Source organism: Lissotriton helveticus, chromosome 4_1 (assembly GCF_964261635.1).
Source record: "Lissotriton helveticus chromosome 4_1, aLisHel1.1, whole genome shotgun sequence".
Lineage (NCBI taxonomy): Eukaryota > Metazoa > Chordata > Amphibia > Caudata > Salamandridae > Lissotriton > Lissotriton helveticus.
In genome coordinates, this window is record NC_136063.1 from 156,961,436 (window position 1) to 156,987,796 (window position 26,361).

The 26,361-nt window shown below is 48.6% G+C and overlaps 1 protein-coding gene across 1 annotated transcript in view; it reads right to left on the bottom strand.

The window, feature by feature from the left end:
• LOC144827079 (nmrA-like family domain-containing protein 1) overlaps positions 1-24,280 on the bottom strand; it is a 40,260-nt gene extending 15,980 nt beyond the window's left edge. Inside the window, exons 1-2 of the mRNA XM_078685525.1 lie at positions 24,056-24,280; positions 4,533-4,771 (exon numbers count right to left, since the gene is read on the bottom strand). Of these exons, the coding sequence (XP_078541651.1) occupies positions 4,533-4,771; positions 24,056-24,095 (279 nt within the window). The 5' untranslated portion in view covers positions 24,096-24,280. The remainder of the gene's footprint in view (positions 1-4,532; positions 4,772-24,055) is intronic.
• Positions 24,281-26,361: the final 2,081 nt, after the last annotated feature.

Sequence of the window (26,361 nt, forward strand, 5' to 3'; positions counted from 1 at the left end):
TCTCTTCCAGAGGCAGAGGCACAGGAAGAAAACACCCCCGCCCCAGCGCCCTCGAATCACAAATGTGAGCAAATAGGCCAGTGCTTAACTTGAGCCGGTGGATTTATAATTCAATAAACATTAAAAATAACTATTACCTGCTGTCCAAGCCATTCTGATAGCATTGGGGGTCTGGAATAGTCTGAATTGTCACATTTGCAAGAGTGTGATGGTTAGTAGTTGTGTTGGTGCAATCACTGGAAGCATAGCAGCGGCAATGTGTGGTGCAAGCTGCAGTGGCCTCCTGACGAGTGCCCTGGCACGTTGTTATTTTTGTTTTTACAAAATAAAGACTGGTGGAGGCGGGCATCAAAAACAATGGAAAGTGAGAGGGGACAGCGAAGCCTGTTGGCAAGCCTGTATTTCATCAGAGCATCATCAGTAATGGCTGCTATGCTAGAATGAAGCGAGGGAGAGGAGGCGGCAGACAAGCAGAGAGAGGATAGAGAGTGGGGAGGGGGCACCCTTGGGTGGAAGAGAGCACCTCGGGCCTGAAACCCCCTAAGGACTAAGGCACAAGAGCAACTACAGCAGGACCAGGATAGAGCTATGACCAAGGGTGAAGTTGGGGGACAAAAGGGTGTAGCAAGGACAGGGGAGGAGTGGGCTGGGGAGAGCATAGCGAGTGAGGCCAGAACAGGAAGGACAGGAGTGGGGGAGATGGGTGTGGGTCCAGGATGAGGACAAAAGCAAAGAACAAGTAGAGAAGAGCTCTGGGCCTCCAAGAATACATAGAGGCAGCCAAGCTGAAGAAGGAGCAGCACTCTGGAGAGTCTGGTGTAACTCCACCACTTCGAGAGGAAGCAACAGCTGGGTGTGAGCAGCCCGACCTGGGCGTGGGTTGACGGTGCGAAGAGATGGGGAAGGTCTGGTGTGGGCTCCTTGGCAGAGCGGGCATGGCAATCAGCAGACAAACAGTGAGGCTGAGGAGTGGGTGTTGGCAAAGTGCGAGGATTCCTAAGCTTGGGAATGCTGGATGCAGGAGTGGCGTCAGTTTTGGACTAGGAAGGGGAAAACAATAGAGGCAGGGAGTTGGTTGAAGGTTTGGGGGATACTGAAGGTGCAGCAAAGCAGTACTGCTTGGCAGAATATATTCAAGGCCAAGGGTGGAACAGGCAGAGAAAATCAGAGAAGACTGGAGTTTTGCAGGACATAAGGAAGCCGAAGAGACTGTCTATGGAATAAATAAGGTCTCTGGAGCGGAGTTCGCTGCTGGAACAACAGGCATCGTCCCAGGCTCTGACTTTAACCCCAAGTAGAAAGACTGAGATCAGCGCCAAGATCAAAAGGGGTGGGGGAGAGCTAAAGGTGCCACAGGACGGCTGGGGGTTGAAACTACACAAAGGCAGGTAAGTGTCCGACCAAAGTGTGGGTACAGAAGGCTTTGAGAAGAATGTGGCAAATGTTGAGAAACAGAAGGGAATGCTTTGACTAAAGATGGAAAAGGAGGAAAGCAAAACAAAGGAGGGGAAGCAAAACAAGGAGAGACAGAGAGAAAGGAAGGGGACAAAAAAGGAGAGACTGGAGACAAGAGTAAACAAGAAAGTAAGCAGCTTAAGAGTACACTGCCCTATATCGGGATTACAAAGCCCTTGGGGAATATTTGATGGCAGCCACATAGGAGAGGATATAGAGGTGTTTAAACTATTGCACTGACAGGTGCGGGCAAAGGAGGGCTCAAAAGAGGAGGAATATGAATTGGCGAGGAGGTCCAGGATAACAATAACAATTGATGATTGGACAGTGGTGTTTCTGATAGATGCTAATGTATACTGTGAGCACTACCCTGAGTGGAGTGTGGCACTCTTTAAATACATGGATATTTTTTGAAAGCCACACATGAGATGAGGAGTTCAGGGCACGGCTGCTGGAGAATGCAGAGGGAAAATGGGGGGCGGGGGATGCTTGCTGCAACAGGGGTAGCTCTATTGGTGCTATGAATTTAGACAGGAGTGCTCAAAATTGTGGGGCATGCCACCTATTCATAAGTAACGTAATAGGGGAACAAGGAGTGCCGGGGGGGGGGGGGGGGGGGTAAATGGCAGCAGCTAAACCAGAGGGGTGGTGGAGGAGAGTACATTACATGGGGAAGAGCTCATACTCCAGTTAAATTCGACAGGGCCTGACAAGAGGTAGACGGACAATTGTTACTCACAGGCCTTGGATAGTGGTCCAAATTGGGGTATGACGGGCCTAGGGGTAGGAGGCAGGCATGGAATTTGATATTGGCAAAGGTACACCACAAGATGGTGGAGCTAAATTGTCAAAGGGGACACAGGAAGGTAGAATGGCAGGTCCATTTCAGGACTGGCCCATGGGCAGGCTGAATGGGTCCCCGATAGGCGTGTGCCTGAGAAACAGCAGGGTCAGACTCTTACTGGGCTGTTGGAGGATGTAGGGATGCCACTAGTAGAAAAGACGGTGGGGCCAGCTACAGTGCTATCTTTTCTAGGGATTGAGATTGTTTCTACCAAGATTGAGTCAGGTTTCTGAGGACAAGAGGAGAGCGATGGTTGAGCTGCTGGAGGTAATGTTGGCCCACACCAGAGTGCAGGTAGGGGTGTTGAGGCACTACGTGTCAGTTGAATTTTGCATGTAGAGAGGTGTGAACAGGTAGGACATTTTGGTGATGATTGGGTTTGCCACTGTCTAGTTTGCCGCTTCCCATGCATTGAGTTATGCAATCGGTGGGTATACGGGTCAACTTGAAGATGTGGAAGTAATTCGTGGAGCAGTTCAATAGCATTTTGTTGGTGGGGTGGGCGATGGTGCAGAATGGTACTGACAGATTTTCACAGATGAGGTTGGAGGAGCAAGTTTTGGTCTTTTTTAATAAGGCAGGTGGAGTGTGGAGCAATAGCTGAACTATGGAAAACATGGGGATCGCAGCCTAGCCTTTCCGGAGTTTTCTACTGGTGGTAGCACTAGTATTGTGGGACGCAAAATGCACCAATAAAAAGGTGCTTTTCAATGTGGACATCATAGAGGTAATAAGTAATGTTAATCGGCAAATATTGAAGCTGTTGCAAGCTTTTGTCTTGGGCTGTTAGCGATTCAACATTATGTTCAAAGAAAGGTATGTTTCATGAAATGACAATGAAATTGTGGATGCTTTATCTTGTTCACACTGGAGGATAAACGGTGGGCTTGCATTGGGAGGGGATCAAGAGAAACATCATGTTGCTGGAGTTGTGGGAAATAGGTGTGTGAGAATTTTTGAACTGCTGGACAGGTCATTGTGCCATCAACACTAACCCTGGGCGGAGTTCGCGGAGTTGCACAACACGGAGCTACGCGAAGTGCAAAAAAAATTCAGTCGCACGACACGGAGTAGGGGTAGGAAACCTGGATTAGAATGCATGGGAAAGGATGGATGAAATGGGAAGAGTTGATACCAGTGCGGAACCAGTTGCTTGGAAGGGATGGCTGCCCCAACATGGTAGCGATTCATCTAGGGGGAAATGATGATTCAGTTGAAAGGTTTGGATTTGATTAAAGTGATGAATAGAGGCCTTAAGGAGATCAAGGTATTCTGGTCTGGTACATGTGTGCTATGGACAGACGTAGTACCCAGGCAGGAGTAGAGAGGGGCTTGCAAACAATGGCAGTGGACCGAGTGAGAAGGAAATCGAATGGGGAAGTTGAATAGGGAATGAACAATGTTTTGTAGGGAGATCGGTATTGGCAAGGTACAACATGCAACAATAGGGTATGAAGAAAGCCAGAAGCTTGGAGGGGAGTTGGAGGGGAGTTGGAGGGAATGGCAAGTTAAGTTGACATTTCAGTGAGCAGGAGGAGATATTAAGTTCTGCAAGTTCAGGATGGTTCCAAGTTTGGTAGTGTTGGAGCAGGCTGCCAAGGTAGTGCCCCAATCTAAGACTGCCAAAGCCGTAGTCAGCCTGCCCACTATATTATGACTGGAATACAGGTTGTGCAGTCCTGCTGCAGCAGTCCCATGGCTACCGTTTATAGGAGAGCCATGGAAAGGCACAGTTGTGGGAGCGCCACAGCCTGTTCCTGCACAGACTAAAATACACAATTTTGTGCATTTCATTCTGTGCAGGAACAGGGGGTACATACAGATAGGCGGCACATCCTCTGCCCCCCTGCATGCAGCCCCATGCACAGGGGCAACAGGGGACACTCCAGGGCCCCATTAGATTCATCACCCCGCCCTTTTCTAGGCAGGATATTGCGGCCTCACACTGCTGCAACACCGCTGAGGGATCACGGATCCAGGCAGTTGCAGCGGTCCTGTGGCAGTCAGACTGCCACACTCGTAATACGGTGGCTGGACCACTGGTGCAGCAGCTGCACCACCACCATGGGTAAACTCATCATCAGGCTCTAAGTATTTTACACATTTCAGGTTGCAACATGTCTACAAGTTCCCATTGATGGGAAATTTAAATAAACATGGGAAAAGGCCCTTTATAGGAAGGGCGGTACGTGCCATGTTGCAAGATGATCAAAAGAAGACTTTCTGGTTTTACCTGCTGCACTTCCTTCTCCTTGCTGAAACTGTCAAAGAAGTTGGTCACCAAAAATGTGCCATGAGCCCCATTCATGGCCTCCTCCACACTCTTCTGGTTATCCAGGTCTCCTTTCACCACCGTAGCTCCCAAGTCACGAAGGGCCTGTGATGCCGGCCGGTTGACATCGCGAGTAACCGCTCTCACTGCAAAATCAGGTCTCTGCAAGAGGGCTCGCGCAACCGTCCCACCCTGAGCACCTAGGTGTACAGAATAGACATGGTGTATTGATTTAAACTGTGTTTTAACAGTAAAAGTGTATAGGCCACACGTAAGCATACGTTACTGCACAAACATCAGTTATTTTGGAAGACAATAACAGGGGTAGGTGCCAGGGCAGTCTATGGTACCATAGACGCGGCATGGGAAGACATCACAGTGGTAAACTGAGGCTTGACAGCAGAATACAAACAGTTTAGAGAGTTGAGTACTGTGAGTGACACCAAAGCAATCATCCACACATAAAGAGAGGAAAGAAAGAGCAAGGACCAATTAATGGGGTGTGCAGATGAGTGGGTTGCGTGGTTGGATTAGCCTACAAAGGGTCAGTGGGTCCGTAGGAACACTCTGGACTTTTATGATACCAAAGTGTCAAAAAAGTAGAGTTTGATTGCTCCTCATATGACTGCGAACATAGAAACAAATGCCTGAGGTCTGGAGATCTGTTGATTTCCTAAAATGCGTCACTTTCTGCTCACTGCATTATAATATATGCTTTCCGTGTTTATTGAATGTGTAAATAAATTTAAAAAAATCCATTTGGATGTAGACCTACACAGCTCTGATTGTAGTTCTGTGTGTATGACTTTGTTTCCTTGATAGGGACCAATGTCTCTAATAACATACTGCTCACCCTTGGTCCCTTCTGACTTACAGGGTTCCCTTATTCTATGTCCACCCATCTTCTTCAAGCAGGACTTCAAGCAAATATTCTTAGCTGAATTGGTTTTTTTCCCATCCCTTTAAAACCACCTTTAACCATTTAACTGCCATCAGAAAACTAAAATATAGGGTACTGTGCAAGTGCCACATTTATAATATATACTTTATACCACAGGTAAAACATCAGCATGAGTAAAGGGATATATATTATAGGTCTATTGGGAGAGTCATCCTTTGAGCACCCATTTTGAATCAACTGATTTATCTTACAGCACCTTTCACAGGACGAACATCTGAACATGTGTCTCAGAGACACAGAATATATGCAGAGTCAACACAGACTCGCTCATTGACACAAAATCTATCAAAAGATTTCCACATTATTTCAAAGCAGTATAGGATATTGGAGAAAAACTGAAGATGAAGAAAGCACATTGTGTCCAGTTAACCAGCCATCCAGTGTCTTTACTGAGTAGTCTACAAAATCTATCCAGGATTGGGTCTGGGTTTTGTGAGACCCCCTGAACCTAATTCTGTACTCCTCAGTAGTGAGTCCAAATCCCTCAATCAGAGTCTTCTTCATGAGGTCATAGGACCCTGCATCTGGCCCAGAGAGGGTCAGAAGCCTGTCTCTGCAGTTACCAGAGAACAGTTCCCACAGGAGTGCCCCCCCAAAGAGGTTTCTTTAGCTGTCTGATATCACAAACCCTCTCAAAGGCTGGGAACCATTTGGTGATGTCATCACCTTCCTCAAATTTAGGGACAATCCCTTTGGGGATTTTAGGATCATAAGATTGCTCTCTGTCCTTGTTATTGGTATTACTGCCACCAGAGATGGGGGTTAGCCCCATCTCTTTTCTTGCTTTTTCTAGAGCCAGGAGCCTGGTCTCAAGGTCTAATCTCTTGGCCAACTTTGCTATAAAGTCGTCCTCTGCACTGGGGTTTCCCCCAATGGGTTCTCTGGAGCCCAGTCCACCGGTGTGGTTCCTAGGCTCCCAAATGTTGATTATTGGAATCAAGGGTACAGAGACCCCTTCTTCCCTAAGGATGGGGGAGGGGCATTATCCTCCCCCTCTTCCCTCACTTCTTCCTCTGTGTGGGTGTCACCCTGCTCAGAGGGGTGGTCTTTTGAATACTCAGTCAGGAGCTCCTGGAGCCCATGTTTGGTTGGATGCAGACCTACAGTTATTTGTTTAGCTTTGCATAGGGCCCTTAATTCCTTGAAGTCCAAGTGCAAGTAAGGTGTGAGGTCGAGCTCCTCCACCAGGTCTGTGTTATCTTCACTAATAGCTGGGGCCCTTTGAGTCATTATAACCTGATAGTTCTAACCCTCTACCCTAGCTTGTAGTGACTTTTATTTTTCAGAACTTCTAATGAGACTTAAGCAAGGCCCTACCAGAGGTTTAGTATTTTTGGAAAAGACCAATTTCAGAATTCTAAAGGTAATTTGAATTCTGTCGTGTGATCAGATGGTAACCAAGTAGTCCAACAAATGCAAGTTTGTATCCCATCGTTGATCCACCAATGTGAGAAAGTGGCTCTATATATACTGGACTAGAAGGAAGTACAGTGTGTATAGAGTCCACCAACCCCAGAAGTATAACAGAGGTTAATGTCAGAACTGACCTTACTCTCCAAAGTGGTAGCTTGGTCGAGCAGTAAGGCAGTACCGGAGGACAGTGTAAACCATTTGATGTACACACTCAATCAGCAAAAGGTTTCACACACTCAAGGACTGAACTCCAGGCCAATTGTTTGTATATCCAAAAATATGGTTGTTTTATTTTTAGAACCAACATTTATAAAAATATACTTTTCAAGTTACAAGTACTCTCATGTAAATACTTTGCAGAGGAGCAATAAGTTTGTACATACAATAATTAGAGATTAGCTAATAAGCAATACAGTTCTGAAACACACTCTAGCATTGAGCTCAATGGGTTTTCATAGGAAAGTACAGTTGATTACTTTATGGATTACTTTGGTAGTTCCAGGACTAGATCTTGGATTCAGTCCTGGGGTCTAAGCTGAAACTAGATTAGCAAAAACGTTTTTGTTACAGTGATAATTTTCCTGAATATAAAACTGTTTTAAAAGTTCACACTTAGAAACTTTTTGAGGTGATTCTCACAATGTTATCCAATGGGAGGCAATTCAGATTACAGGTAAAGTATGATCACGTTACTTTTGTAACCCAGCACTAGTCTCCTGGGCCAGCACTGGGGGCTTAACTCAAAACCGGTAGGTAATTGCGTTTCAGTATTTCGTACGATTTTTAAAGAATATTTGCAGTTTTCAAAAGTAGACACACAAGAAATTTCATAGAAAAGCAGACAATGGGTTCCTATGGAGAAAATACAGGTTACTAGTAAACCCGCTAGGGATTACTTTTGTGGTTCAGTACTGGGCTGAAAGGTACAGTACTGGCTTCTCTCCTGATCACAGGTGAGTATTTTCGAATTCGGACTTCGGCTGATTTTATAGGAATAATTTCAGTTTTCAAAACTTCACACTTAGAAAATGTTTGCGTCAAAAATGGGTCAATTTTATCCAATGGCAGGTAAGTGAATTACCGGTTTCCAGGTGAGTACTTGGTTGGTGACGTTAGGGTTCTGGGCATAGACTCAGGGGTCTCCCCAGGGTCAGGTGAGTACAGTTAGTTCAGTCCTAGCGGCGCAGGGGCGGCCGGGTGCAGAGGTAGGTAGGCCCAATGTTATTCAATGAGGGAAAGGGGGCCTTTGGTTGGTGGCTGCTGGCTAGTAGGCCACACGGCTCTGGGAGCTGAGCTCCTGGTCACTTGCTCCGGGCAAGGGGGGAAGTAGGATAGGGCAAAGAGGTCACAGCCAGCAGCACTCGGGCGGCTGGGTGCAGGGGGCTTTTGAGCCGTCGGGCGCTCAATATTATCCAATGAGGATCTTGAAAAAGGAACAAAGGCTGCAGGCTCGGGGACGGTGACTCTCCAGGGGCGACCAGCACTTCAAGAGGTAAGTTGGGATGTCGGAGCATAGGTCGGTACCCCAAAGGGAGGCACAGGGGGCTGTAGGGCGCCGGGTGCAGGGGTGTCTTTGGGTGTCGGAAAAGCGTACCCTCGGCAGGTCGCGGTTGGGGTGGCCCCTGGTTCTGAGTCTGCAGGCGTCGGCTGGTTCGTCGAGGAGGGTCTTTGGGCACTGGACTTCGGGTCCCAGTCGCCGGGGGGACGTCCTCGTGGTCTTGGTTTGGGTTGGTCCGGCCCGGGCTCGGCTGGTGCAGAGTGGGCTGGTCCGGAACTTCCTGGTGGGCGCCAGGTGGGTTGTTGCAGCAGAGCCTCTGCGGATGGGAGTCCCAATCGTCGAGAGGGTCAAGGCAGGCAGGTCCTCTGGGTGTCCCAAGGTTGCTATCTGCGGAGGTCGCCGGGTTTAGGCAGGAGCAGGTTCCAGGATCAACAGGCCGGTAGGGCCGGGGCCAAGTCAGTTGTTGTTGTCCTGTTGTTAGCAGCTGCGCGGCGGGTCGTCTTCTTTCTGATCTTCTTTCTTCTTTTTTGATATCGGGATCTGAGGAAGGAAGGTTCAGGGAGCCCCTAAATACTAAATTTAGGGGCGTTACAGGTAGGGCAAGGGCAGGGACCAATGGGTCCCTGTCCTGGGGTGAGTACACCCCCTACCCTGCTCCTCTCCTGTGGGAGGGGGGCAGGAGCCTAGCTGGGATTGGGCAGGACTCCCCATCTACAAGATGGCCGGAGCCCGGGGTTGTGCTTTACCTCGCCTCCTACACCTGAGGGGTGGAGTTGGCACAGGTTGGCACACCCCCCTTCCTGACGTAGTTTTCCCGCCAGTCTTCCCGCCAGAGTGGGGGTTAGACTGGTGGGGGGCTGGTTGCTGGGTACAGCAAATGGTCTGGAAAATCTCTCAGAGGTGGTATGCCTTTGAAGCTTTCCCCTGTCCATCCTGGGGGAGGAGACATAGCACCTCGCCCAGGATGTGCTTTGTTGCAGACCCAGGAGAGCGAGGTCTCTCCACCCAGGGGTCCAGCAACATGTCTGCTGTGTGGCAGCGTCTGCAGCCACTCAGCCCAGACGTGGATTGTAGGTTTGGGTTTTGGGGGGCATCTCTAAGATGCCCTCTCATGCATTTTACATTAAATCCCACACTGGCATCAGTGCGGGTTTAATGTGCTGAGAAGTTTGGTACCAAACTTGTCAGTCTTCAGTGAAGCCATTATGGTGCTGTGGAGTTCGTGAATGACTACCTCCCAGCACCATATACTCTTAAATGGCAACACTGCACTTACAGTGCCAAGGAATGGCCCTGGGTACTGTAGGGGCACAGGGCTCATGCACCTGGGCCCTCACCTCTGGCATAGGGCACCCAGCTAGAGGGGTGACTGAAGTATGCCAGGGCAGTGGGTTCTGTGGGCATGGCACACAGGGACGTGTGCCATGTCGACTCTTGCTTTAGTTTTGTACTTAGGCACTCAACCTGCAAAGGCAGTGTGTGGGTGCCAGGGTACAGGGCCCCTAAGGGTGGCACAATAAGTGCTGCAGCCCTTAGGGGTCTTCTCTGGTCACCATGCCCTGGGTACCTAGGGTACCATTTACTAGGGGCTGACAGGGGCCAGAGATGCCAATTGGGTATTTTGTTTCAGCACAGCTTTTCTTTGTAGGGAAGGAACACAGGCCCTGGGTACCTGATTGGCAGGGACCCAGGGCACACTCAGTCAAAGTACATCAGCAGTTCAGAAAAAGTGGGTGCATACCAAGGCAAGAAAGATGGCACTTTCTCATACACCCCTGAACCTTGCTTTCTCAGATCCAGACAAGAAACAAGAAGAAAAGAAGAAGGAGGACCAAACAGCCATGCAGCAGCTAACAAGAGGAAGACACCTACTGATTTGTCCCCAGCCCCACCGGCCTGTCTCCCCCCCGAACCTGCTCCTGCGAAATCCCGGTGTGTCCTGCAGCCAGCAACAGGACCTGACCTGCCTGCCTTCACTTCCAAAGACTGCTTCTCCCATGAACACCGGATTTGTTCAACTGCAACCTCTGGCAGCAGCCAGAAATTGTGAATCCGCCCCACTCTGCACCTACCGCACCTGCCGTCCATGGCCCGAGCTCGAGTGGGCAAACACCACGAGGAGGTCACTCCGGCGATCCTGAACCGAGATCTGGTGACCCCTGACCTGCCTCGAGCCTCCAGACGACACCTGCAGCCTAAATCCAGAAGGCCCCCCCCTAATCGCGACCAGGAGCTGGTAAGAAGATCCGACCCCAAAATGCACCCCTGCAACCAAGACCCCACGGCTTTGTGTGCCCAAACAGACGGTGACTAACCAACCCCTAACTTCCCAGCTTACCTCTCGAAGTGGTGGTCGCACCGAGAAGTCCTTCGTCTCCCTGCCCACAGTGCTTTTGTAAACAGGAAGTTCTCCATTGGAAACAATAGGGCATCCAACCTCGAAACAGCACCCTGCACCCGGCCTTGCTGGTGCCGCTGAGGGTGCACCTTTGGTGCTAATTTGTTTCCCCATTTGCCCTGAGCTAAAGTCCAGGAGCTTTGCTCCCACAACCCAGTGGCCTGCTTGCCAGCAGCCACCAACCGGAGGCCCCCTATCCTCCATTGGATAACATTGGGCCTCAACACTCTGCACCAGGCCGCCCTAGTGCCGCTGAGGGTGTAACAAGAGTGCATCCTTGATCCTGGGAAAACCCTTGTTCTAACCCCAGAACCTCAACTCCAAAGATTGATCACTTACCTAAAAACCGATAAACACTATTTTCCTCCATAGGATAACACAGACACTTTTCCTGAAAAAGTTTTTAAGTGTGGAGTTTTGAAATCTAAAGAAATTCTTTAAAATTGTACGATTTAACAAAAACGCTTTTACTCACCTGTTCACAGGAAATGCTGCATCCAGGCATACAGCACTGAATAAGAAAAGTAATCCAAAAGTAACTCACCTGCTATTTTACTGAATAGCCCATTCAAGTCCATGTACTGTATTTACAAGTCATTGCATTTCTCTGAAATAATACTGTAAGTCAAACTATAGTACATTTACAATTGCAGTTGAACTGTTTTATAATCAACATTTATTAGTGTAAAGTATATATTGCTTACCTGTGCCAGGCTTGCTTGGTTCTTGAAACAAAATAACTAAAAGAATATTTTTACACAAAAACAATTGGTCTGAAGTTGAGTGTGTGAATTCATTTGCTGACTGAGTGTGTACAACAAATTCTTAACACTGTCCTCTGATACTGCCTTACTGCTCGACCACACTACCACAAATAGAGAGTAAGGTTCTATCTAATTTTACCTCTGCCTACCTTTGGGGTTCCACTGGACTCTGTGCACACTATACTTCACTTTGGTATAGTATATACAGAGCCAGCTTCTTACAACCCATAAAGATTTTACGATCCATGGTTAACAGGGAGATCGACCTGTATGACGGGCATTGTGTTTTGTCCTTCCCTGGCTTGGGGATCACCACTATTGATGCCATATGCATGGAAGGGGGAAAGGACAGCTGAGTTCCCTAGTTCATTAAATAGACAAGTGAGAATGAGTGCAAGGACCTTGCAGAAGGTCTTGTAAAAGATGGCTGGGAAGCAATCCAACCGGGGTATTTAGATACCTGTTTATAGGCGATGCAAGAGATGACTTCTTCAATTTGGCTAGGGCGATCTAAGTCATCCATCTGGTTTGGGGTAAGGGTGGGTATACGCACATCCCCAAGGTAGGCTGGGATGTTTTCAGACAGAAGTGTCTGGGCCTTGTAAAGTTCTTCGTAATATTCTCGAAAAGCCTCCGCTATGTCAGGGTCCTCATTTTGTACTTGGCCTTTAGGGAACTTAAACTCTTGGACTCAGTGTTCTGTCTTTGGGCCCGCAATCTGTTGGCCAAGAGTCGCCCGCATATGTCCCCCATAGAATATCAGTGTTTAAGGCGGATAGGTACGTATTCTGCTCTGTCAGTGTCTAGACCGGTCCGCTGAGATCTAGCAGCTTCCAGCTGTCTCCATATTCTAGGGGCACCAGTCGTTTTATGAATGTGTTCAAGTTCTGCAACTTGGAGGGATAGTTGTTAGTGTTTTTCCCAGCATGTGTTATTTTTGGCTGCCCATACGGCAATCAGTTTCCCCTAATCAACGCCTTTAGGGCGTCCCATAGCGTGGACATGGTCATACCCGGGGTATCATTTATGGCTAGGTAGTTATCTATGGCATTGGAGATCTGTTTTATATTTTCAGGTGTTGTAGGAGGTTAACTTGCAGGCGACAGGTTCTAGTGTGTGTGCTGTATTTAGGGATCGCTAGTGGAATTACTACCGACGCATGATTGGAGAGGAATCTGGGTTTGATAGCGACACCCTGCACTCTAGTGATGAGATCTGGTGTGACCAGGAGGTGGTCCAGCCTGGCATAGGTTTTATGAGCGAATGAGTAGTATGTGAAATCTTGGGTCTGGGCGTGGCTGTGTCTCCAAATGTTTGTGAAGCCTGTGCTTTGAAACCATTGTAGTCCACCTTTGGAAAGGGCACCTGTCTGACCATGTCTTTGCGCCGACCTGTTCAGATTGTTATCAAATAAAAGATTAAGGTCTCCCCCCACTATAAGTGATCGAGCCTTGGACCCCAGCACCTCCGTCAGGCCCTCCGTAGGAAAGGATCCTGTCCCTCCTTAGGCGCGTAATAAGGAGGCTATGGTGATCATACTTGGGCCGGTTTGTATTGAGTAGACCAGCATCTTCCCCTTAATCTCAGCCTCTTTGAAGAGCAACCTACCCCTGAAATGCCGGGAGATCAGGATAGCTACTCCTGTGGTTTTATTCGGAAGGGAGGAAAAATACTGCTGGGGGAAATGTTGGGAGCGGAGTCGATCTTCATCCTTGGGGAGGAGGTGGGTTTCTTGTAACAGGCAAATATGGGCCCCGGAGTGTTCCAAATATGATTGAATGGTGCTCCTTTTTAAAGCGTGATTGAGGCCTTTTACATTCAAGGTAAGAATTTTGAAGCAGTCCGACAAAGTAGTGAGGGGCCTAACACTAGTTAGGTTGCTTTGGGGTAACCAGGCGTGGTTATGGGCAGGTAAAAAAGTGAGGTCTGAGGCTAAGGGTAGCAATGTCAGGATATTGTAATGGCAGTACCGGGGTCCAACCAACAACAACAAAAATAGCCCAACATAATGGTGAGAAACCATAATAAGATAAGTTTAACTATTGTAAGGACAAAGTCGTTTTCGCATTGGTCAGTGGAATGTTCTCGAAGTGGGGTTGTGGAAGCCCTCTTCCGCCCCCACCCAGCCCACTCCAGCCCAGGGTAAAACACTAAGCTATAAGGCAGGGATAGGTGTAGGAGAAAGACATCACATATCGGGATCCTCAATGGCCCCAGGCTGAAGTGCCTGCCCAGGCTTTAAGGAGAAGGCTGTCTTGAGTTGTTCTGGGTCAGGGAGTCAATGACGGCTTGTTTCTCTCTGGCTACAGCGTCAGCATCTGGTCTGTGGTCTGCTTTGAAAGCTCTTGTGACTCTCCGACTATGATTGTCTCCTCCGTCGTGGTCTTGTGTGTCCTCCTGCAGGGTTTCCAGAGCTGTGTCTGCCAGGTCTACGATTTGGCAATCCTCTTCTAATGATCTTGTTTGGTGCAGTTTCCCTTTGTAACGAAAGATGAGATGGAAGAGGTGCCCCCAGTTATAACGCACCCCGCTGCCTGAAGATGGGAGGTGATTGGGCAAAAGGCTTTGCAATTTTGAAGAGTAAGGGCAGCTAAGTCTTGATACAGAGTTGCGTGGTGGCCCTGGAACGGTATGGGATGTTTCTCTCTCGCCCGTTGGAGGATGCGCTCCTTCAAGGGGAAATTGTGAACACTGGTGAGAATGTCTGGTGGTGGAGCTTTAGGCGAACATTTAGGGCCCATACTGTGTGTTCTGTTAAGCTTGATGTCCTCTTCCAGGGTGGCCTCCAGTATTGATCTGAAGAGATCCTTTACAAAAGTAGAAATATCTGACCCCCCTGTGCCAGAGGGCATCCCTCTAATGCGGATGTTGTTGCAGTGTGACCTGTTCTCTAGATCCTCTGCGTGTGCCTGGAGGTCTAGTTGCTGGTCCCTAGGGTGGAGTATCTGTTTTTGTAGTTGTTCTATCTCCTCATCCCTGCTTGTTTAATCATCTTCCAGTGTGGCGATGCTTTCCACAATGCCATCCAGGTCTTGCATGTTTCTTTAAGCTCTTGCGTGAATTCCCTCTTGAAGGACTGAAGATCTTCACACAGTGCTGCTAACAACGATTCCAGGTAAGGGCGGGTGGTTGGCTCCTCCGGTGTTCCCATACCGGCAGGCCCCTCCGCAGGTGCCCCCGCCATGGCGTTACTCAACTGGACCCCTGTTGTTTTGAGAAGTATGTATTAAAGGGAGCGGTCCTGCTTCCCTTTCGCAGACGTCATAGTGGAAGGCACATTGTATCCCAGGAAGGCGACCTAGGATGTGCGGTTGGAAGCCCAGAGACCTGCACCTGGATGAGACCGCCATCCCGATGGGTAGGTGAGAGTCTCCTAGCCGGGTTCGATTCTGCAACTTCATTTGGTACCCCCGGGAGGTCCATTTGCTGGCGTTCTCTTGGTCATTTGTTGTGCGCCTGTGATGTTTGCACTACAGGTATGTGCCAGTGAAGCCCCCGTAGGGCCCTCCCCTCCTGGAATGTTCCATCCCTGGTGGGACTGATGGATCCGGAACCAGCCACCACTGGGCCCCGTGATCTTCAGAGGGCCAAGGGCCTACCTCTTTCGTAAGTTGCTAAGGCCTAGTCCCACCAGTTGGTAAGAGTCCGCTCCCGAAGTGTGAAATGCCCAGTACACTAAGGGTTGAGAAGTTCTCACGACCAGGGAGGCCCAGATCTTGACCCCCCCTTTAAGGGATCTCCACACCCAACAGCGCAGGCTTCTGCCTGTTCTGTGCTATACTGTATCTGGCTGTAGGCTCTCCAGCAGCGGCAGACCCACCAGACGAGGTCCCCAGAGGCACGAGGGCGCCCACCGCATCAGCAGTCAAAAGTCCTGGGGCCAGTCGCTGGATAAGCAAAGCAGCCTTGCCTCTCTTAGGTGGGTGCTGGGCCCTCTGTTCCTGTTCCAGGGGCCTCTTCAGTGGCCCTACAGGTGCTTCCTATGGTGGCTGAGGCACTGCAGGGGCCTGCCCCCGGTAACCAGCTCACCGTCTCACTTAGCAGGGGCTGCTTCCTCGCGCATCCCGTTGATGTCCCTGGGCCTGCTCTGCTAATGGCGCCTGGCCCCCTTCTCCCCTTCGCCAGGCGGGTTCATTGTTCACCGCTCTTGAGTGCTTGGGCTGCCCGATCTTTACCGCCCAGCAAGGTCCCGGGTCTCCCGCAGGCACCTCCTCTGCCTCTCTCCAAGGGGTCAGCACAACCGTGCCATTCCCCGGCACCCGCCGGGTCCGTGCAAATGCGGTCTGCTCCTCCGTCAGTCTGCCAGCCTGTCCCTTTGGCTCCGGAGGGCAGTGACCCAGTCCGGGTGCCGCGGACCAGGATCTCAGCCTCCAAACACCAGGAGGGGAGGATAGATCAATGTGCAGGGTGCTCCTGAACACCGCTGCCCGACCGCAGCCTGTGAGCGCGCACCGCGGTCGTCCATGCGTCGGCCTCAGTTCTCTCAGTTGCACCTGTCTGTTTCCGGGGACCGGATGGCCCAACCGACCTCCGCCTCGACTTCAGGAGACACCCACTGGCAGCAAATAAGGAGCGGGGTGCTCTGGAGGGCTGCCCCCATGTTAAGTGCGTTTCTGGGTGGATGGGCCTGCGGCAGGGATGGAGAGACTCGGAGACACTTCTCACCCGTCCACCATCTTGGCCACGCCCCCCAAAAATCCACATTTAATATACTTACTTATAGGGGCTTTTATCCAGCCTTTATCATGCATTGGCCTATTGTTGTGTCATTCACATTTCTCTTCCACCCACTACCACAAACAGTATGGTGCAGTGGGTCAGCTCACTTCAGCCATGGGCTAACATCATTCTGTTCTTTCACAAGGAGAACATCCAGACACAAAGTAGTTTCCTACTATTCCAGTTATTACAATGGCAATATCTGTTTTTTTAGACAAAATATATGTTTACTTTTTTCCATTTTTTTATTTTGGCGAGGGCCCAGCAGCTCCCATAACAATGACATTCTATAAAAACTATGGAAAAACAAACATTGACTAAACCAAAAGACTGGCAGCCAATGCCAAACTGATTGTATTTGACAATGCTCGTTTTCTGAATGTCTTGTGCTCCCTGGCATGCTGTCAATCATCTCCAGTCTCACCACTCTGTTTGAAAACTCTGGAGCTCGAGGCGCCACTTGTGCATCACCAGGTCAGTAAATTGATGCACAAACCTACCAGAGCATAAAGGATTAATCTGTCCACTTCAGCTCCACTACTTCTGCACAGGCGAAACCACCTGCCGGTCGCTCTTTGAAGAACGATCCTTGGCAACCGCCTGACTGAACACAAGGCCTAAGCCAATCCACCCACTAATGCTGTCGGGCCTTTCCCATAGGAGTCAGAGGCTAGTGCTCTGTGGCCTGATCTAGATAACCCATTCCTGGAGGACGCACATGCCAAAGTTGTAGTGGACACAAGAGAGTCATGGATGGGACTTTATGGAAGTGCACGAAGGACTAAAACAAGGTCAAGATCTCCTGGTCTTAAAAACCTGACTATCCTTCCGATGGTCCAGCCCTGCCCTGACATCAATGATCCCAGAACCTTGTTTTTTCGGTGCCCATCTGGAACAAGAAGTGGTGAACAGGTGAGGACCTTCTCGGTGAGTCATGACACCCCTTGCCTAACACCGCCATGCCCAGGCAGGGGGCTTCCATGCTCACAAAATCGCCAAGAAGTGATGGAATAACTAACCTGGCAATAAAGATGCTCTCTCCTGCATATACAGGAATGCCTACTTGAGACCAGTATTTCACTCAAGACCTGGTTATGAGGGCCATGGAGGGGTGCTGTGTATTTATGACACATGATAAAATCGGTCCCCCTCCAGGTTTACGACTTTACGACTTTACTGGGTGTGATAAACAGCCCCTGTTCGTGTTGTTCCACTATTAATTCGGAATAAAATGCAGATGTTGGAGTATAATGCACCAAATGTGTATTTCCCAGGAATTGCCAGACCTTCTACACCCATAAAATTCCGGCAGGTTTGACCTGGTGATATTTAACAAGAGATGTGAATTTTATCGCACAATGATTACCAGCATTACCAGGTGCACTAAAGTTGCACAACTGATATTTTTGCCGTATACACACACACACACAAACGTTTGCACAGGGGATAGATTTATTTGACCCCCGTTGTAATCAAGCCCGTAGTCCTGAAAAAGTCAGTCATCGGACCAGATTCTAAAATAAGCATTGGCATAGCCAATAGGTCTCACCTTTCGGACCTTTTAAGTGTTTAGCCATGCAGCACATGAATACACAGGAGGAAGGATACTGAAAAAAACATGCAAATGTGGTAAAAAAAAAAGGAAAAAGAATAAAAACCATATATACATATCGCTACTCTCGAAGACCAACAGACTTGCAGTCAGCCTTGGACTTGGGGAACCTAGTTGAATGTGCGGAGTGCTCTTCACATGTGAAGATGCCTGGAATGTGGAGACATGCTGATGTTCGGATTGAGAGGATGGTATGGTTTGTGCAGGGATAGTTGAGCTGGCGAAGTAGCCTTTTTTTTTGGTATTGAAAGGAGCTGAGTTAAGGGGGGGCATGATGCTCTGGGAAGGGGATGTGGCTTGACGTCCGGGGCGGCAGACAGTTGGATAGGTGAGCAGTGGTTGGGGTTTGGAGTGTTCTCCCTGTGCTAGCTGGGGCAGTGTAAAAATAGCAGAAAAATGCGGGTGATCTAGCAATGGAGTCCGATTGATTTTTTCAGTGCTGGTGGGCTTTTTTTGTGTGTTAGTTGGATGTGGCTGACAGCTTGAGAACTGTGGAGCTGTTTTGAATTTGTGGCATACTGCCTACATGCCAAGCCATTGCAAAAAAAACATGAAAGCGCGCCTGCAAAAATGAAAGCCACCATGCTAATTGAAACATGATACAGACCACATGAGGCACTGCGCACCGCTGCTCGCTCCCGCAAGGTGGCTGCTGCCACACGCAGGAGTGTCAGATAAGTGCAGACCGATCCCAAAAGGTCATCTCCTAGAGCAGCGCATGCACGCTGCGCTAGGGTCAACCTAAACAGTCAGCATTTGCCCTGCAGGTTTTGTTCTCTCTGGAGTATACTTGGAAATTCTGTTTTGCAGGCGTACTTACAGGTGTATATTTTGTCATGTAAAAGTCTCCATCCAAGTGCAATGCACTTGCCAGGTTTTACTTTTTGTCCCGCAAGGAGAACATATTTTGCATGTGGGAGTAACTCCTTCCTCTAAATCCCATCAATTCTAGTGATGTTTCCTGTCCATTCCTAACTTGAAATCAAATTTACTATTTCCCTTAAAGGAACCATCTGGTAAATGGTATCACAATAGAACTCAAAACCCAGATGGCCTCATCTAACAAAGGAACATTCTGGAAAGCCCATTGCTGGAGATTTTTAGGGATGTAAAGAGAGCAGGTGTTTTATCTACAATGGAAAGTTCTTGAACAGGAGTAAATATGTGATCTTCGCAGGTATGAATGTACTGGGTAAGAAGTTAGTAAGTAAGGACAAACTGACAAGTTTGAGGACATTCACAAACTGTGCACAGTATCCCAGCCCTGGAAGGTTCACTCCAGGTATGTGAGCAAATGTACTCCCATTTGATATTACACCATGCTAGTTTAATATTATGCAGGACTAAATAGATTTTGGAATGCAAATTCACGTTTTGTGACTAGAAAACATGTCTTTTTACACATCAATCAAGCCATCTACTCAAATGGTGTTGGTGTATTGAGCACATTGTGTTTCCTAACCTGAGAAGCTAGTGAGAGGTACTGAGAAATACCGCCTATAGTCATGCTGGTCTGTTTCAGAGACTTTTCCATCTATAAAAAGCCTACTTTGGAAAGTACAGTTTCGGTTCTGGGAAGCACACTCAACGAATCATCAACTTGCCTCGGTAGTGAACGTTATACGCCCTAGGTTTAACACTAACAAATTAACGGGAGTAGTCTTCCTGTATGTAGCCAAAGTCTTTGGCGAGTATGACACACAGGACTGATCTGCAAGCTCAGTTAGGTCACCTTCCAAGATACCTGTCAAACCTGCTGACCGCACCTTCCACGTAAGCGTGCAAGAGGAATGCTCAACAGTATGACATATTCTATCTGTGGTGCCACAGGGATCTATTCTTGGACCATTTCTCTTAAAGCTTCACAAATGATATTCCCACAGACTTAAGACAGACTTTACACTTTATGTTGACAATGTAGCAAAACGAGAGCCAGGTAGGGTACAGATGTTTAAGAGAAGGAGCATTTATCGGTGCTGCAGAAAAATGTCAACTTGCGTATGACAGCAAAAATGTTTTCTTCTTAACTTCTAGTGCTCTACAAACTGAAGGCGTGTGACTGGCATAAACATACCCGGCAGGACAAACAAAATTGCAAAGTTTTATTATCTATACTTAACCTTCTTTTATTTTGCCAGTTCTCCTTTTCTCACTTTGTACTATTGTTTAGTTTTTTCTCATGGGTCCTGTTCTTAAAAGATGACAATTATCTTGTTCTATAACTTTGCAAAGAGACATGGTTTCTTTCGTAGGTGTAATTTTCGATAGTATGCAGTGCTGTACACCCTAATCCAGCCACCTCACCCCATGACATTCATTAATCCAATACACCCCCTTCAATCCAAAACAGCCTGCCCCACTCGGTAAACATCACTTACAATGAAACTTTTACAACGCACTACCATTACAACGCGGTCATTACAACGCAAACCATTACAACGCATTGCGCTGGGGGGCGCTCTAGGATAGGGAATATATTTAATTTACTATCCAACACCTTCCCTACTATCCACGGGGACTGGAGTTGGAATAGTAAATGAAATAAATCACTATCCAGCGCCTAAAAGCACTATGCGTTGTAATGGTATGCGATGTAAAAACCACGTTGTAGAGGCAGGCGTTGTAATAGCCTGCGTTGTAACGTCATACATACGCCCCACTCCAATCTAAAACAATCTGCTCCACTCCAACCCGCCCCACCCCAGCTCGCCCCACTCAAACCCGCCATACTCCACTCCAAAACAACCCACCCCACTCCAATCCGCCCCACACCAATCCAATCTACCCCATCCCAATCCACCACACCCACTCTGCCCCAATCCAAAACAATCTGCCCCACTCCAATCCAAAACAATCTGCCCCATTTTAGTCTAGTCCACTCAAATCCAGTCCACTCAAATCCATCACACCTCAAACCAATCCAATCTACCTCACTTAATCCAATCCACCTCATTCCGCCTAATCCAATTCATCCCACTCCAATCCACCCCCACTTCAATCCAATCCTCCCCACTCCAAACCAGTCCAATCCACCCAACTCAAATCCAGTCCACCCTACTGCAACCCAGTCCAAAGATATCGACCCTACTCCAATCCACCCCATTCCAACTCACCCCAATCCAATCCAGTCCACCCCAATGCAATCTGCCCCACCTCACCCCAATCCAACCCACCCCACTTCAACCCACCCCACGCCAATTCAATCCAGTCAACCCCACTCCAATCCACCCCCCTACTCCATTTCACCCTACTCTACCTAAATCCATCCCACCTCAATAAATTCAGGCCATCCCACTGCAATCCACTCCACTCCAGTCTAATCTAATCCACCCCATTCCACTTCAATTCACCCTACCTGAATCCACCGCTCCAATACAATCCACCCAACCCAAATCTACCCCACCCTAGTCCTATCACTTGAATGCAATACACCCACCTCAATCCAATCTAATTCACCCACTCCAATCTACCTCACCCCATTTCAATCTACCCCACACTACCGCATTCCACTCCACCCACTACCTCAGTCCACTCCACCCTATTACACCCAACTATACACCACTAAAATCTATGACACTGCACTCTTCAACACTCTTTGCCACTGCACCATTGAATTCTGCTCCCCTCTACTATCTTACGCCACTCTGCCACACTGTGCATTAACAAATCCACTTTACGACACCATACTCCTCCACTCTATGACACTACCTTTTAGCCATGCCCTGAACAGCAGCCATACTAGTGTACAACATCACAAAAACATTTTGCCAATAGCTCTTGTATAGGCGACACCTATTGAATTTGCCAATGCTAGTTGTGTTTTGTTTCCTCCCAAGAGCAAAGCCAAATTACTTATATGTTTATGCTTCTGTGTTTGTTTTGGAAGACTATTTTTTTTCTTTGTTTCCTGTTGGTGTTTGTCCTTGATGCTGGTGTTTCTTGTTTCCCCCAATCCCAGATCCTTCAACCCCTCCACGCAGTCCTTGCTTCCGCATGCACCCACCCACCCTTCCTCCATATTTTAATTGTTGCTTGTCCCTTCAACGCTGGCTGCAGTCATAGCGCTTTTTTTTTTCAAGCAAACTGTCAATTAAATTTAAAATGTTGTTCCAACTACCACACAAGGAGTGTGGCGAGTCGCCACGCTGTGCAATTTTACAGTGTTTGGTCGTTAGAACTGACTTGAGCCACCCGGGCTGTACTCTACTATGTAATAAGTCATGTTCCCATTGATGCCATTAAGGGAGTGACGCTTGGTTTCATTTTAACTCACTGTGCAGATATTAACTACAATCTGAAATCACTGTAATAACCGGATTTGTTTTCTTTGTCCAAATAGAACAATTGATGGACAGAATGCAGAACAATGTCATACATTCACCCCAATACAGAGATATGGGACTAAATCCATAGTTTTTCTGCTCACCATGCCATTCCAGTTTGGACCCAGCCATATGCAAATCAGTCTTGACCCTGCGCCCAATGGGAACAGTCCAGCCCAAAGTGACAGGGCAGGCCAGGTCCTCCCTGGACTGGAAACAAGCATCCTAGGACCGGTTTCGGGCACTGGGTCAAGACTGATTTGCATATGGCCATGTCTAAACTGGTGTGGCATGGTGAGCAAATAAATGGTGGATTTAACCCAGATCTCTTGACTGGGGGTGAATGTTTTGATTTGTTCTGCTTTACGTCCATCAATTGTGCCCCTTTTGTTTTCTTTGTCCGACCTAAATATATCTAGTTTGGTTTGTAAGGTCGGATGGGGAATTTAACACCTGCAACAACTGATGGTGTCCTAGTGTTGCCTTTTCACTGTTAGTTCTAGTAGAGTGGCTCTTTGCGTGTACGGTTTCACTAAAATACATACACCACTGACCCAAATCAAAGATAGCCTGCGTTCAGCAAAGCCTTTCCCCGTGTTGTATTGTAGGACGGGTCCACAACCTTAAGCCGTAAATTTGTAAACACTTTAATGAGCAAGATAAGATGTCTAGAGCGACCCCTGTATATGCCGTGGGAATTCTGAAGTTCAAAACGCGAAATGGACTTTGGGGCAGATTTATGTTAACTGGCGCATCCCCAGGGATGCGCCAGTTAATGTGCGCCACAGTGCGCCACAGCTCCGCCACCCATGGTGCGCCGCATTTACAATGCGGCGCACCATGGGGCAAAAACGGCACAGATGCGTGACGCATCTGTGCCTTAAAGGCGGCGCATTGCTGGACTTGCGTCGCAAGCGCGACGCAGCTCCAGCAAGGCTCGGGGGTGCCCTATCTGACCAATGCTGCATCAAGACCTACGCCTGCTTCAAGCAGGCGCAGGCTTTTGACGCAGCATTGGCCTGAAAGTGACTGAGTGAAATCTTATAGATTTCACTCAGCCACTTTTGCGAGGCGCACCTGCCCCGGAACGCCCACCCTGCGCCGGAACGCCCACAAGCGGCGCAGGGCTTTGCAACGTGACGCATCTGCCTAGATGCGTCACGTTGTAAATCGTTCGTAGGGATGCGCCACGTGTACGCCGCCTTGCGTGACGCAACAGCGGCGTAAACGTGGCGCAAGGGCCTCATAAATCTGCCCCTTTGTTTTTGCCGTACAGGGACAGTGGCCAGTAATGATTAAAAGAATCAGTTTGTCTCTTACTCAAAGTGCAGAACAGTATTTGAATGTATTAAGTTGCCGTCATTTCTTAGATAACAAACTGGCAGCATTTTTTTTTTATTAATTTACTGTTTTGGCAGGGCCAAAGACCACTTTAGAACGGTTAATTAAAACATTTATATGCAAGGAGCGCCGATGCAAAAACACAATGGCATAGCCAATAAGTCGGCACTTCCCATTTGAAGGCGAGGCCTGTTGGCTTTGCCAATGCTTGTTTCTGTGTTGGTCCTTCCACATTCAACGGCTGAGGTAGTGGGGCCCAAGGGAGGTAGGATAAGCAGAGCTGGGCACTGGCTCCATCAGGCCCCCTCCCCTCTAGGGAGTAGATACCCCAGTGTTTCGACCCCCCCCCCCCCCCACCTCCCCCCTTCCACCCTCCTTTTATCCTGTGCGTTTCAATGCATCTCTGACGTTTTTAGCAGCTCGCGTCCACTTTTCCCTCGTGCCGGTTCGTCTTACCTGTCGCCCCAAACACGGTGATCACCTTCTTGGCCGACATTTCACTTGTTCTTCAAAGTTCGTCCTCGTTGGAAACCTGGAGCACCGCCACGGAGAGGAGGGAGAGCAGACGCTGATGCCAGGCCGGGGAGTCTCTGCAGCTTTATACAGGTGCGACGCTTCCTAAAGGCAGCCCACCGGCCGCGCCCTGACAGGGCATTCTGCACAGACTCGAATATCACCTTTCTCACCATGACCAGGCATATCTCGGACCCTCCCCATGCTTTCTGCTGCACCCCGACAAAGGAAGAGTGTTTATTGAAGTGGGGCCCGCGCAGGGCTTACTTGTTTTTTCCACGGTAAAGCAAACAGTGCAGTGCTCGTGAGTGAGCGCTGCTTGTTTTGTCTCACCCAGGCCCAGGACTGCCCAGGCCGGATATATAAGACGCAGCACGTGCAGAGTGTGACGCTGCAGTTTTAAAACCAAGGCAGCCGGGGCCGATTCCACGTTTTCTGGTTTCACACACTGCAACTCAACCATTAGATGGACAGCTCTTCTTGACTCCTTTTTCACTTGAAAGGTCACTTTGCTTTCGTTCTCTGTGCCTGGGTGGCAAGCAGGAGTCACATGAAAGCTGTTTCAGCTTGAGGGTTCAAGAGGACTTCAATCTGAGGCAGAGCCGGACATCGGACGAAAGGAAGCCTGTCCAAATTTCAGTCTCGCGCCATCCTCTAAACAAGCATTTGCAATGTAATAGGTCTCGCCTTACTGAAAGTTTGAGCTGTTGGCGTTGCATTGATTGTTATTAACAACGCCAATAGCTTAAACTTTTAGTAATGTCAATCAATCAATCAATCAGGTGTTGGTTAAGCGAGAATACTCACCCGTAAGGGTCTCAAGGGGTGGGGGGTGGGTCGCAGGTCCCAGTCCATCAATGAGGGGGTCTGTCGAGGAGCCAGGTTTTGAGGTTTCTTGCGAAGATGGGGAGCAATGTTATCTGTCTGAGGTGGAGCGGAAGATCGTTTTATTTATTATTTATTTATTTTATTTATTTTATTTTTTGCATTTGTATGGCGCGCAGCTACCCAACAAGGGTTTCCCGGCGCCGATGACAGAATTGAAGCAATTTTTAGGAGGATGGTAAATGACGGTGGATTATTTCTGGAAGAGCCAGGTCTTTAGCTGTTTTCTGAAGATGTTATACCTGTCTTCTTTACGGATATGGGGGGGGAGTTTGTTCCAGAGTGTGGGCCCCATGACAGCGAAAGATCTTCCTCCCATTCTTGCAAGTCTGAACTTTGGGGTGGAAAAGTTTGCAGCATTTTGAGAGCGTAGTGCTCTAGCCGGGGTGTAGGGAGTGGCAAGGGTTTGGAGATATTTAGGGGCGGTACTAGATTTGATCCTAAACATATAGCTCAGGGCTTTGAACCTGATGCGGCTTTCCACCCTGAGCCAATGTAGGTCTTTTAGGTGGCTGGACACACTGGAGGTTTTTGGGATATTACAGAGTAGCCTAGCCGCTGAGTTCTGGACCACTTGTAGTCGGTTAATGACAGCTTTGTTGGAGCCTAGGTAGAGAATGTTGCCGTAGTCAATCCTAGATGTAATAAGTGCATTGACTACGGACATTTGGGTGTCAAGGGGCAACATCCAAAGGCTCTTCCTTAACCATTTGAGGATGGTGAAGCAGAGGCCAACCACTCTGTTAGCCTGCTGCTTCATGGACAAGGTGTTGTCGATGATGACTCCCAGATTTCTAACTTGAGTAGCGGGAGTGGGGATGGAACCGAGCTCGGAGGGCCAGTGAGATGCGTTCCAGAGGTCTTTGTTTTTCCCCAGAAGGAGGACCTCGGTCTTGTCTCCATTGAGTTTCAGCTGGTGTGCGGACATCCAGCTGAAGATATTTTGGAGACCTTGTTTGAGACGAGATGGGATAAGTGGGTTTGCTTCTGACAGGGAGAAGATGATTTGAGAATCATCAGCTTATGTCATGAGGGTGAGGCCAGATACATCAGCTAGATCAGCCAAAGGCCGGAGGTAGAGATTGAAGAACAGAGGGTTTAGGATGGAGCCCTGTGGTACTCCATGGGGGGCGCTCATTGTATCGGAGCAGGCTATTGAGGATGTAATTTGGAAGGTTCTCTGTGACAAGAAGGACTCAATCCATTTTAGTGCATCCCCCCTGATGCCATTTCTCCCCAGTGTGGCCAGGAGTTTGGAGTGGGAGATGGTGTCGAAAGCCGCACTCAAGTCTAGTAAAATGAGTGCGACTGTCTGACCATCGTCTAGGAGTTTCCTGATGTTTTCGGTAACTCCTAGTAGGGCA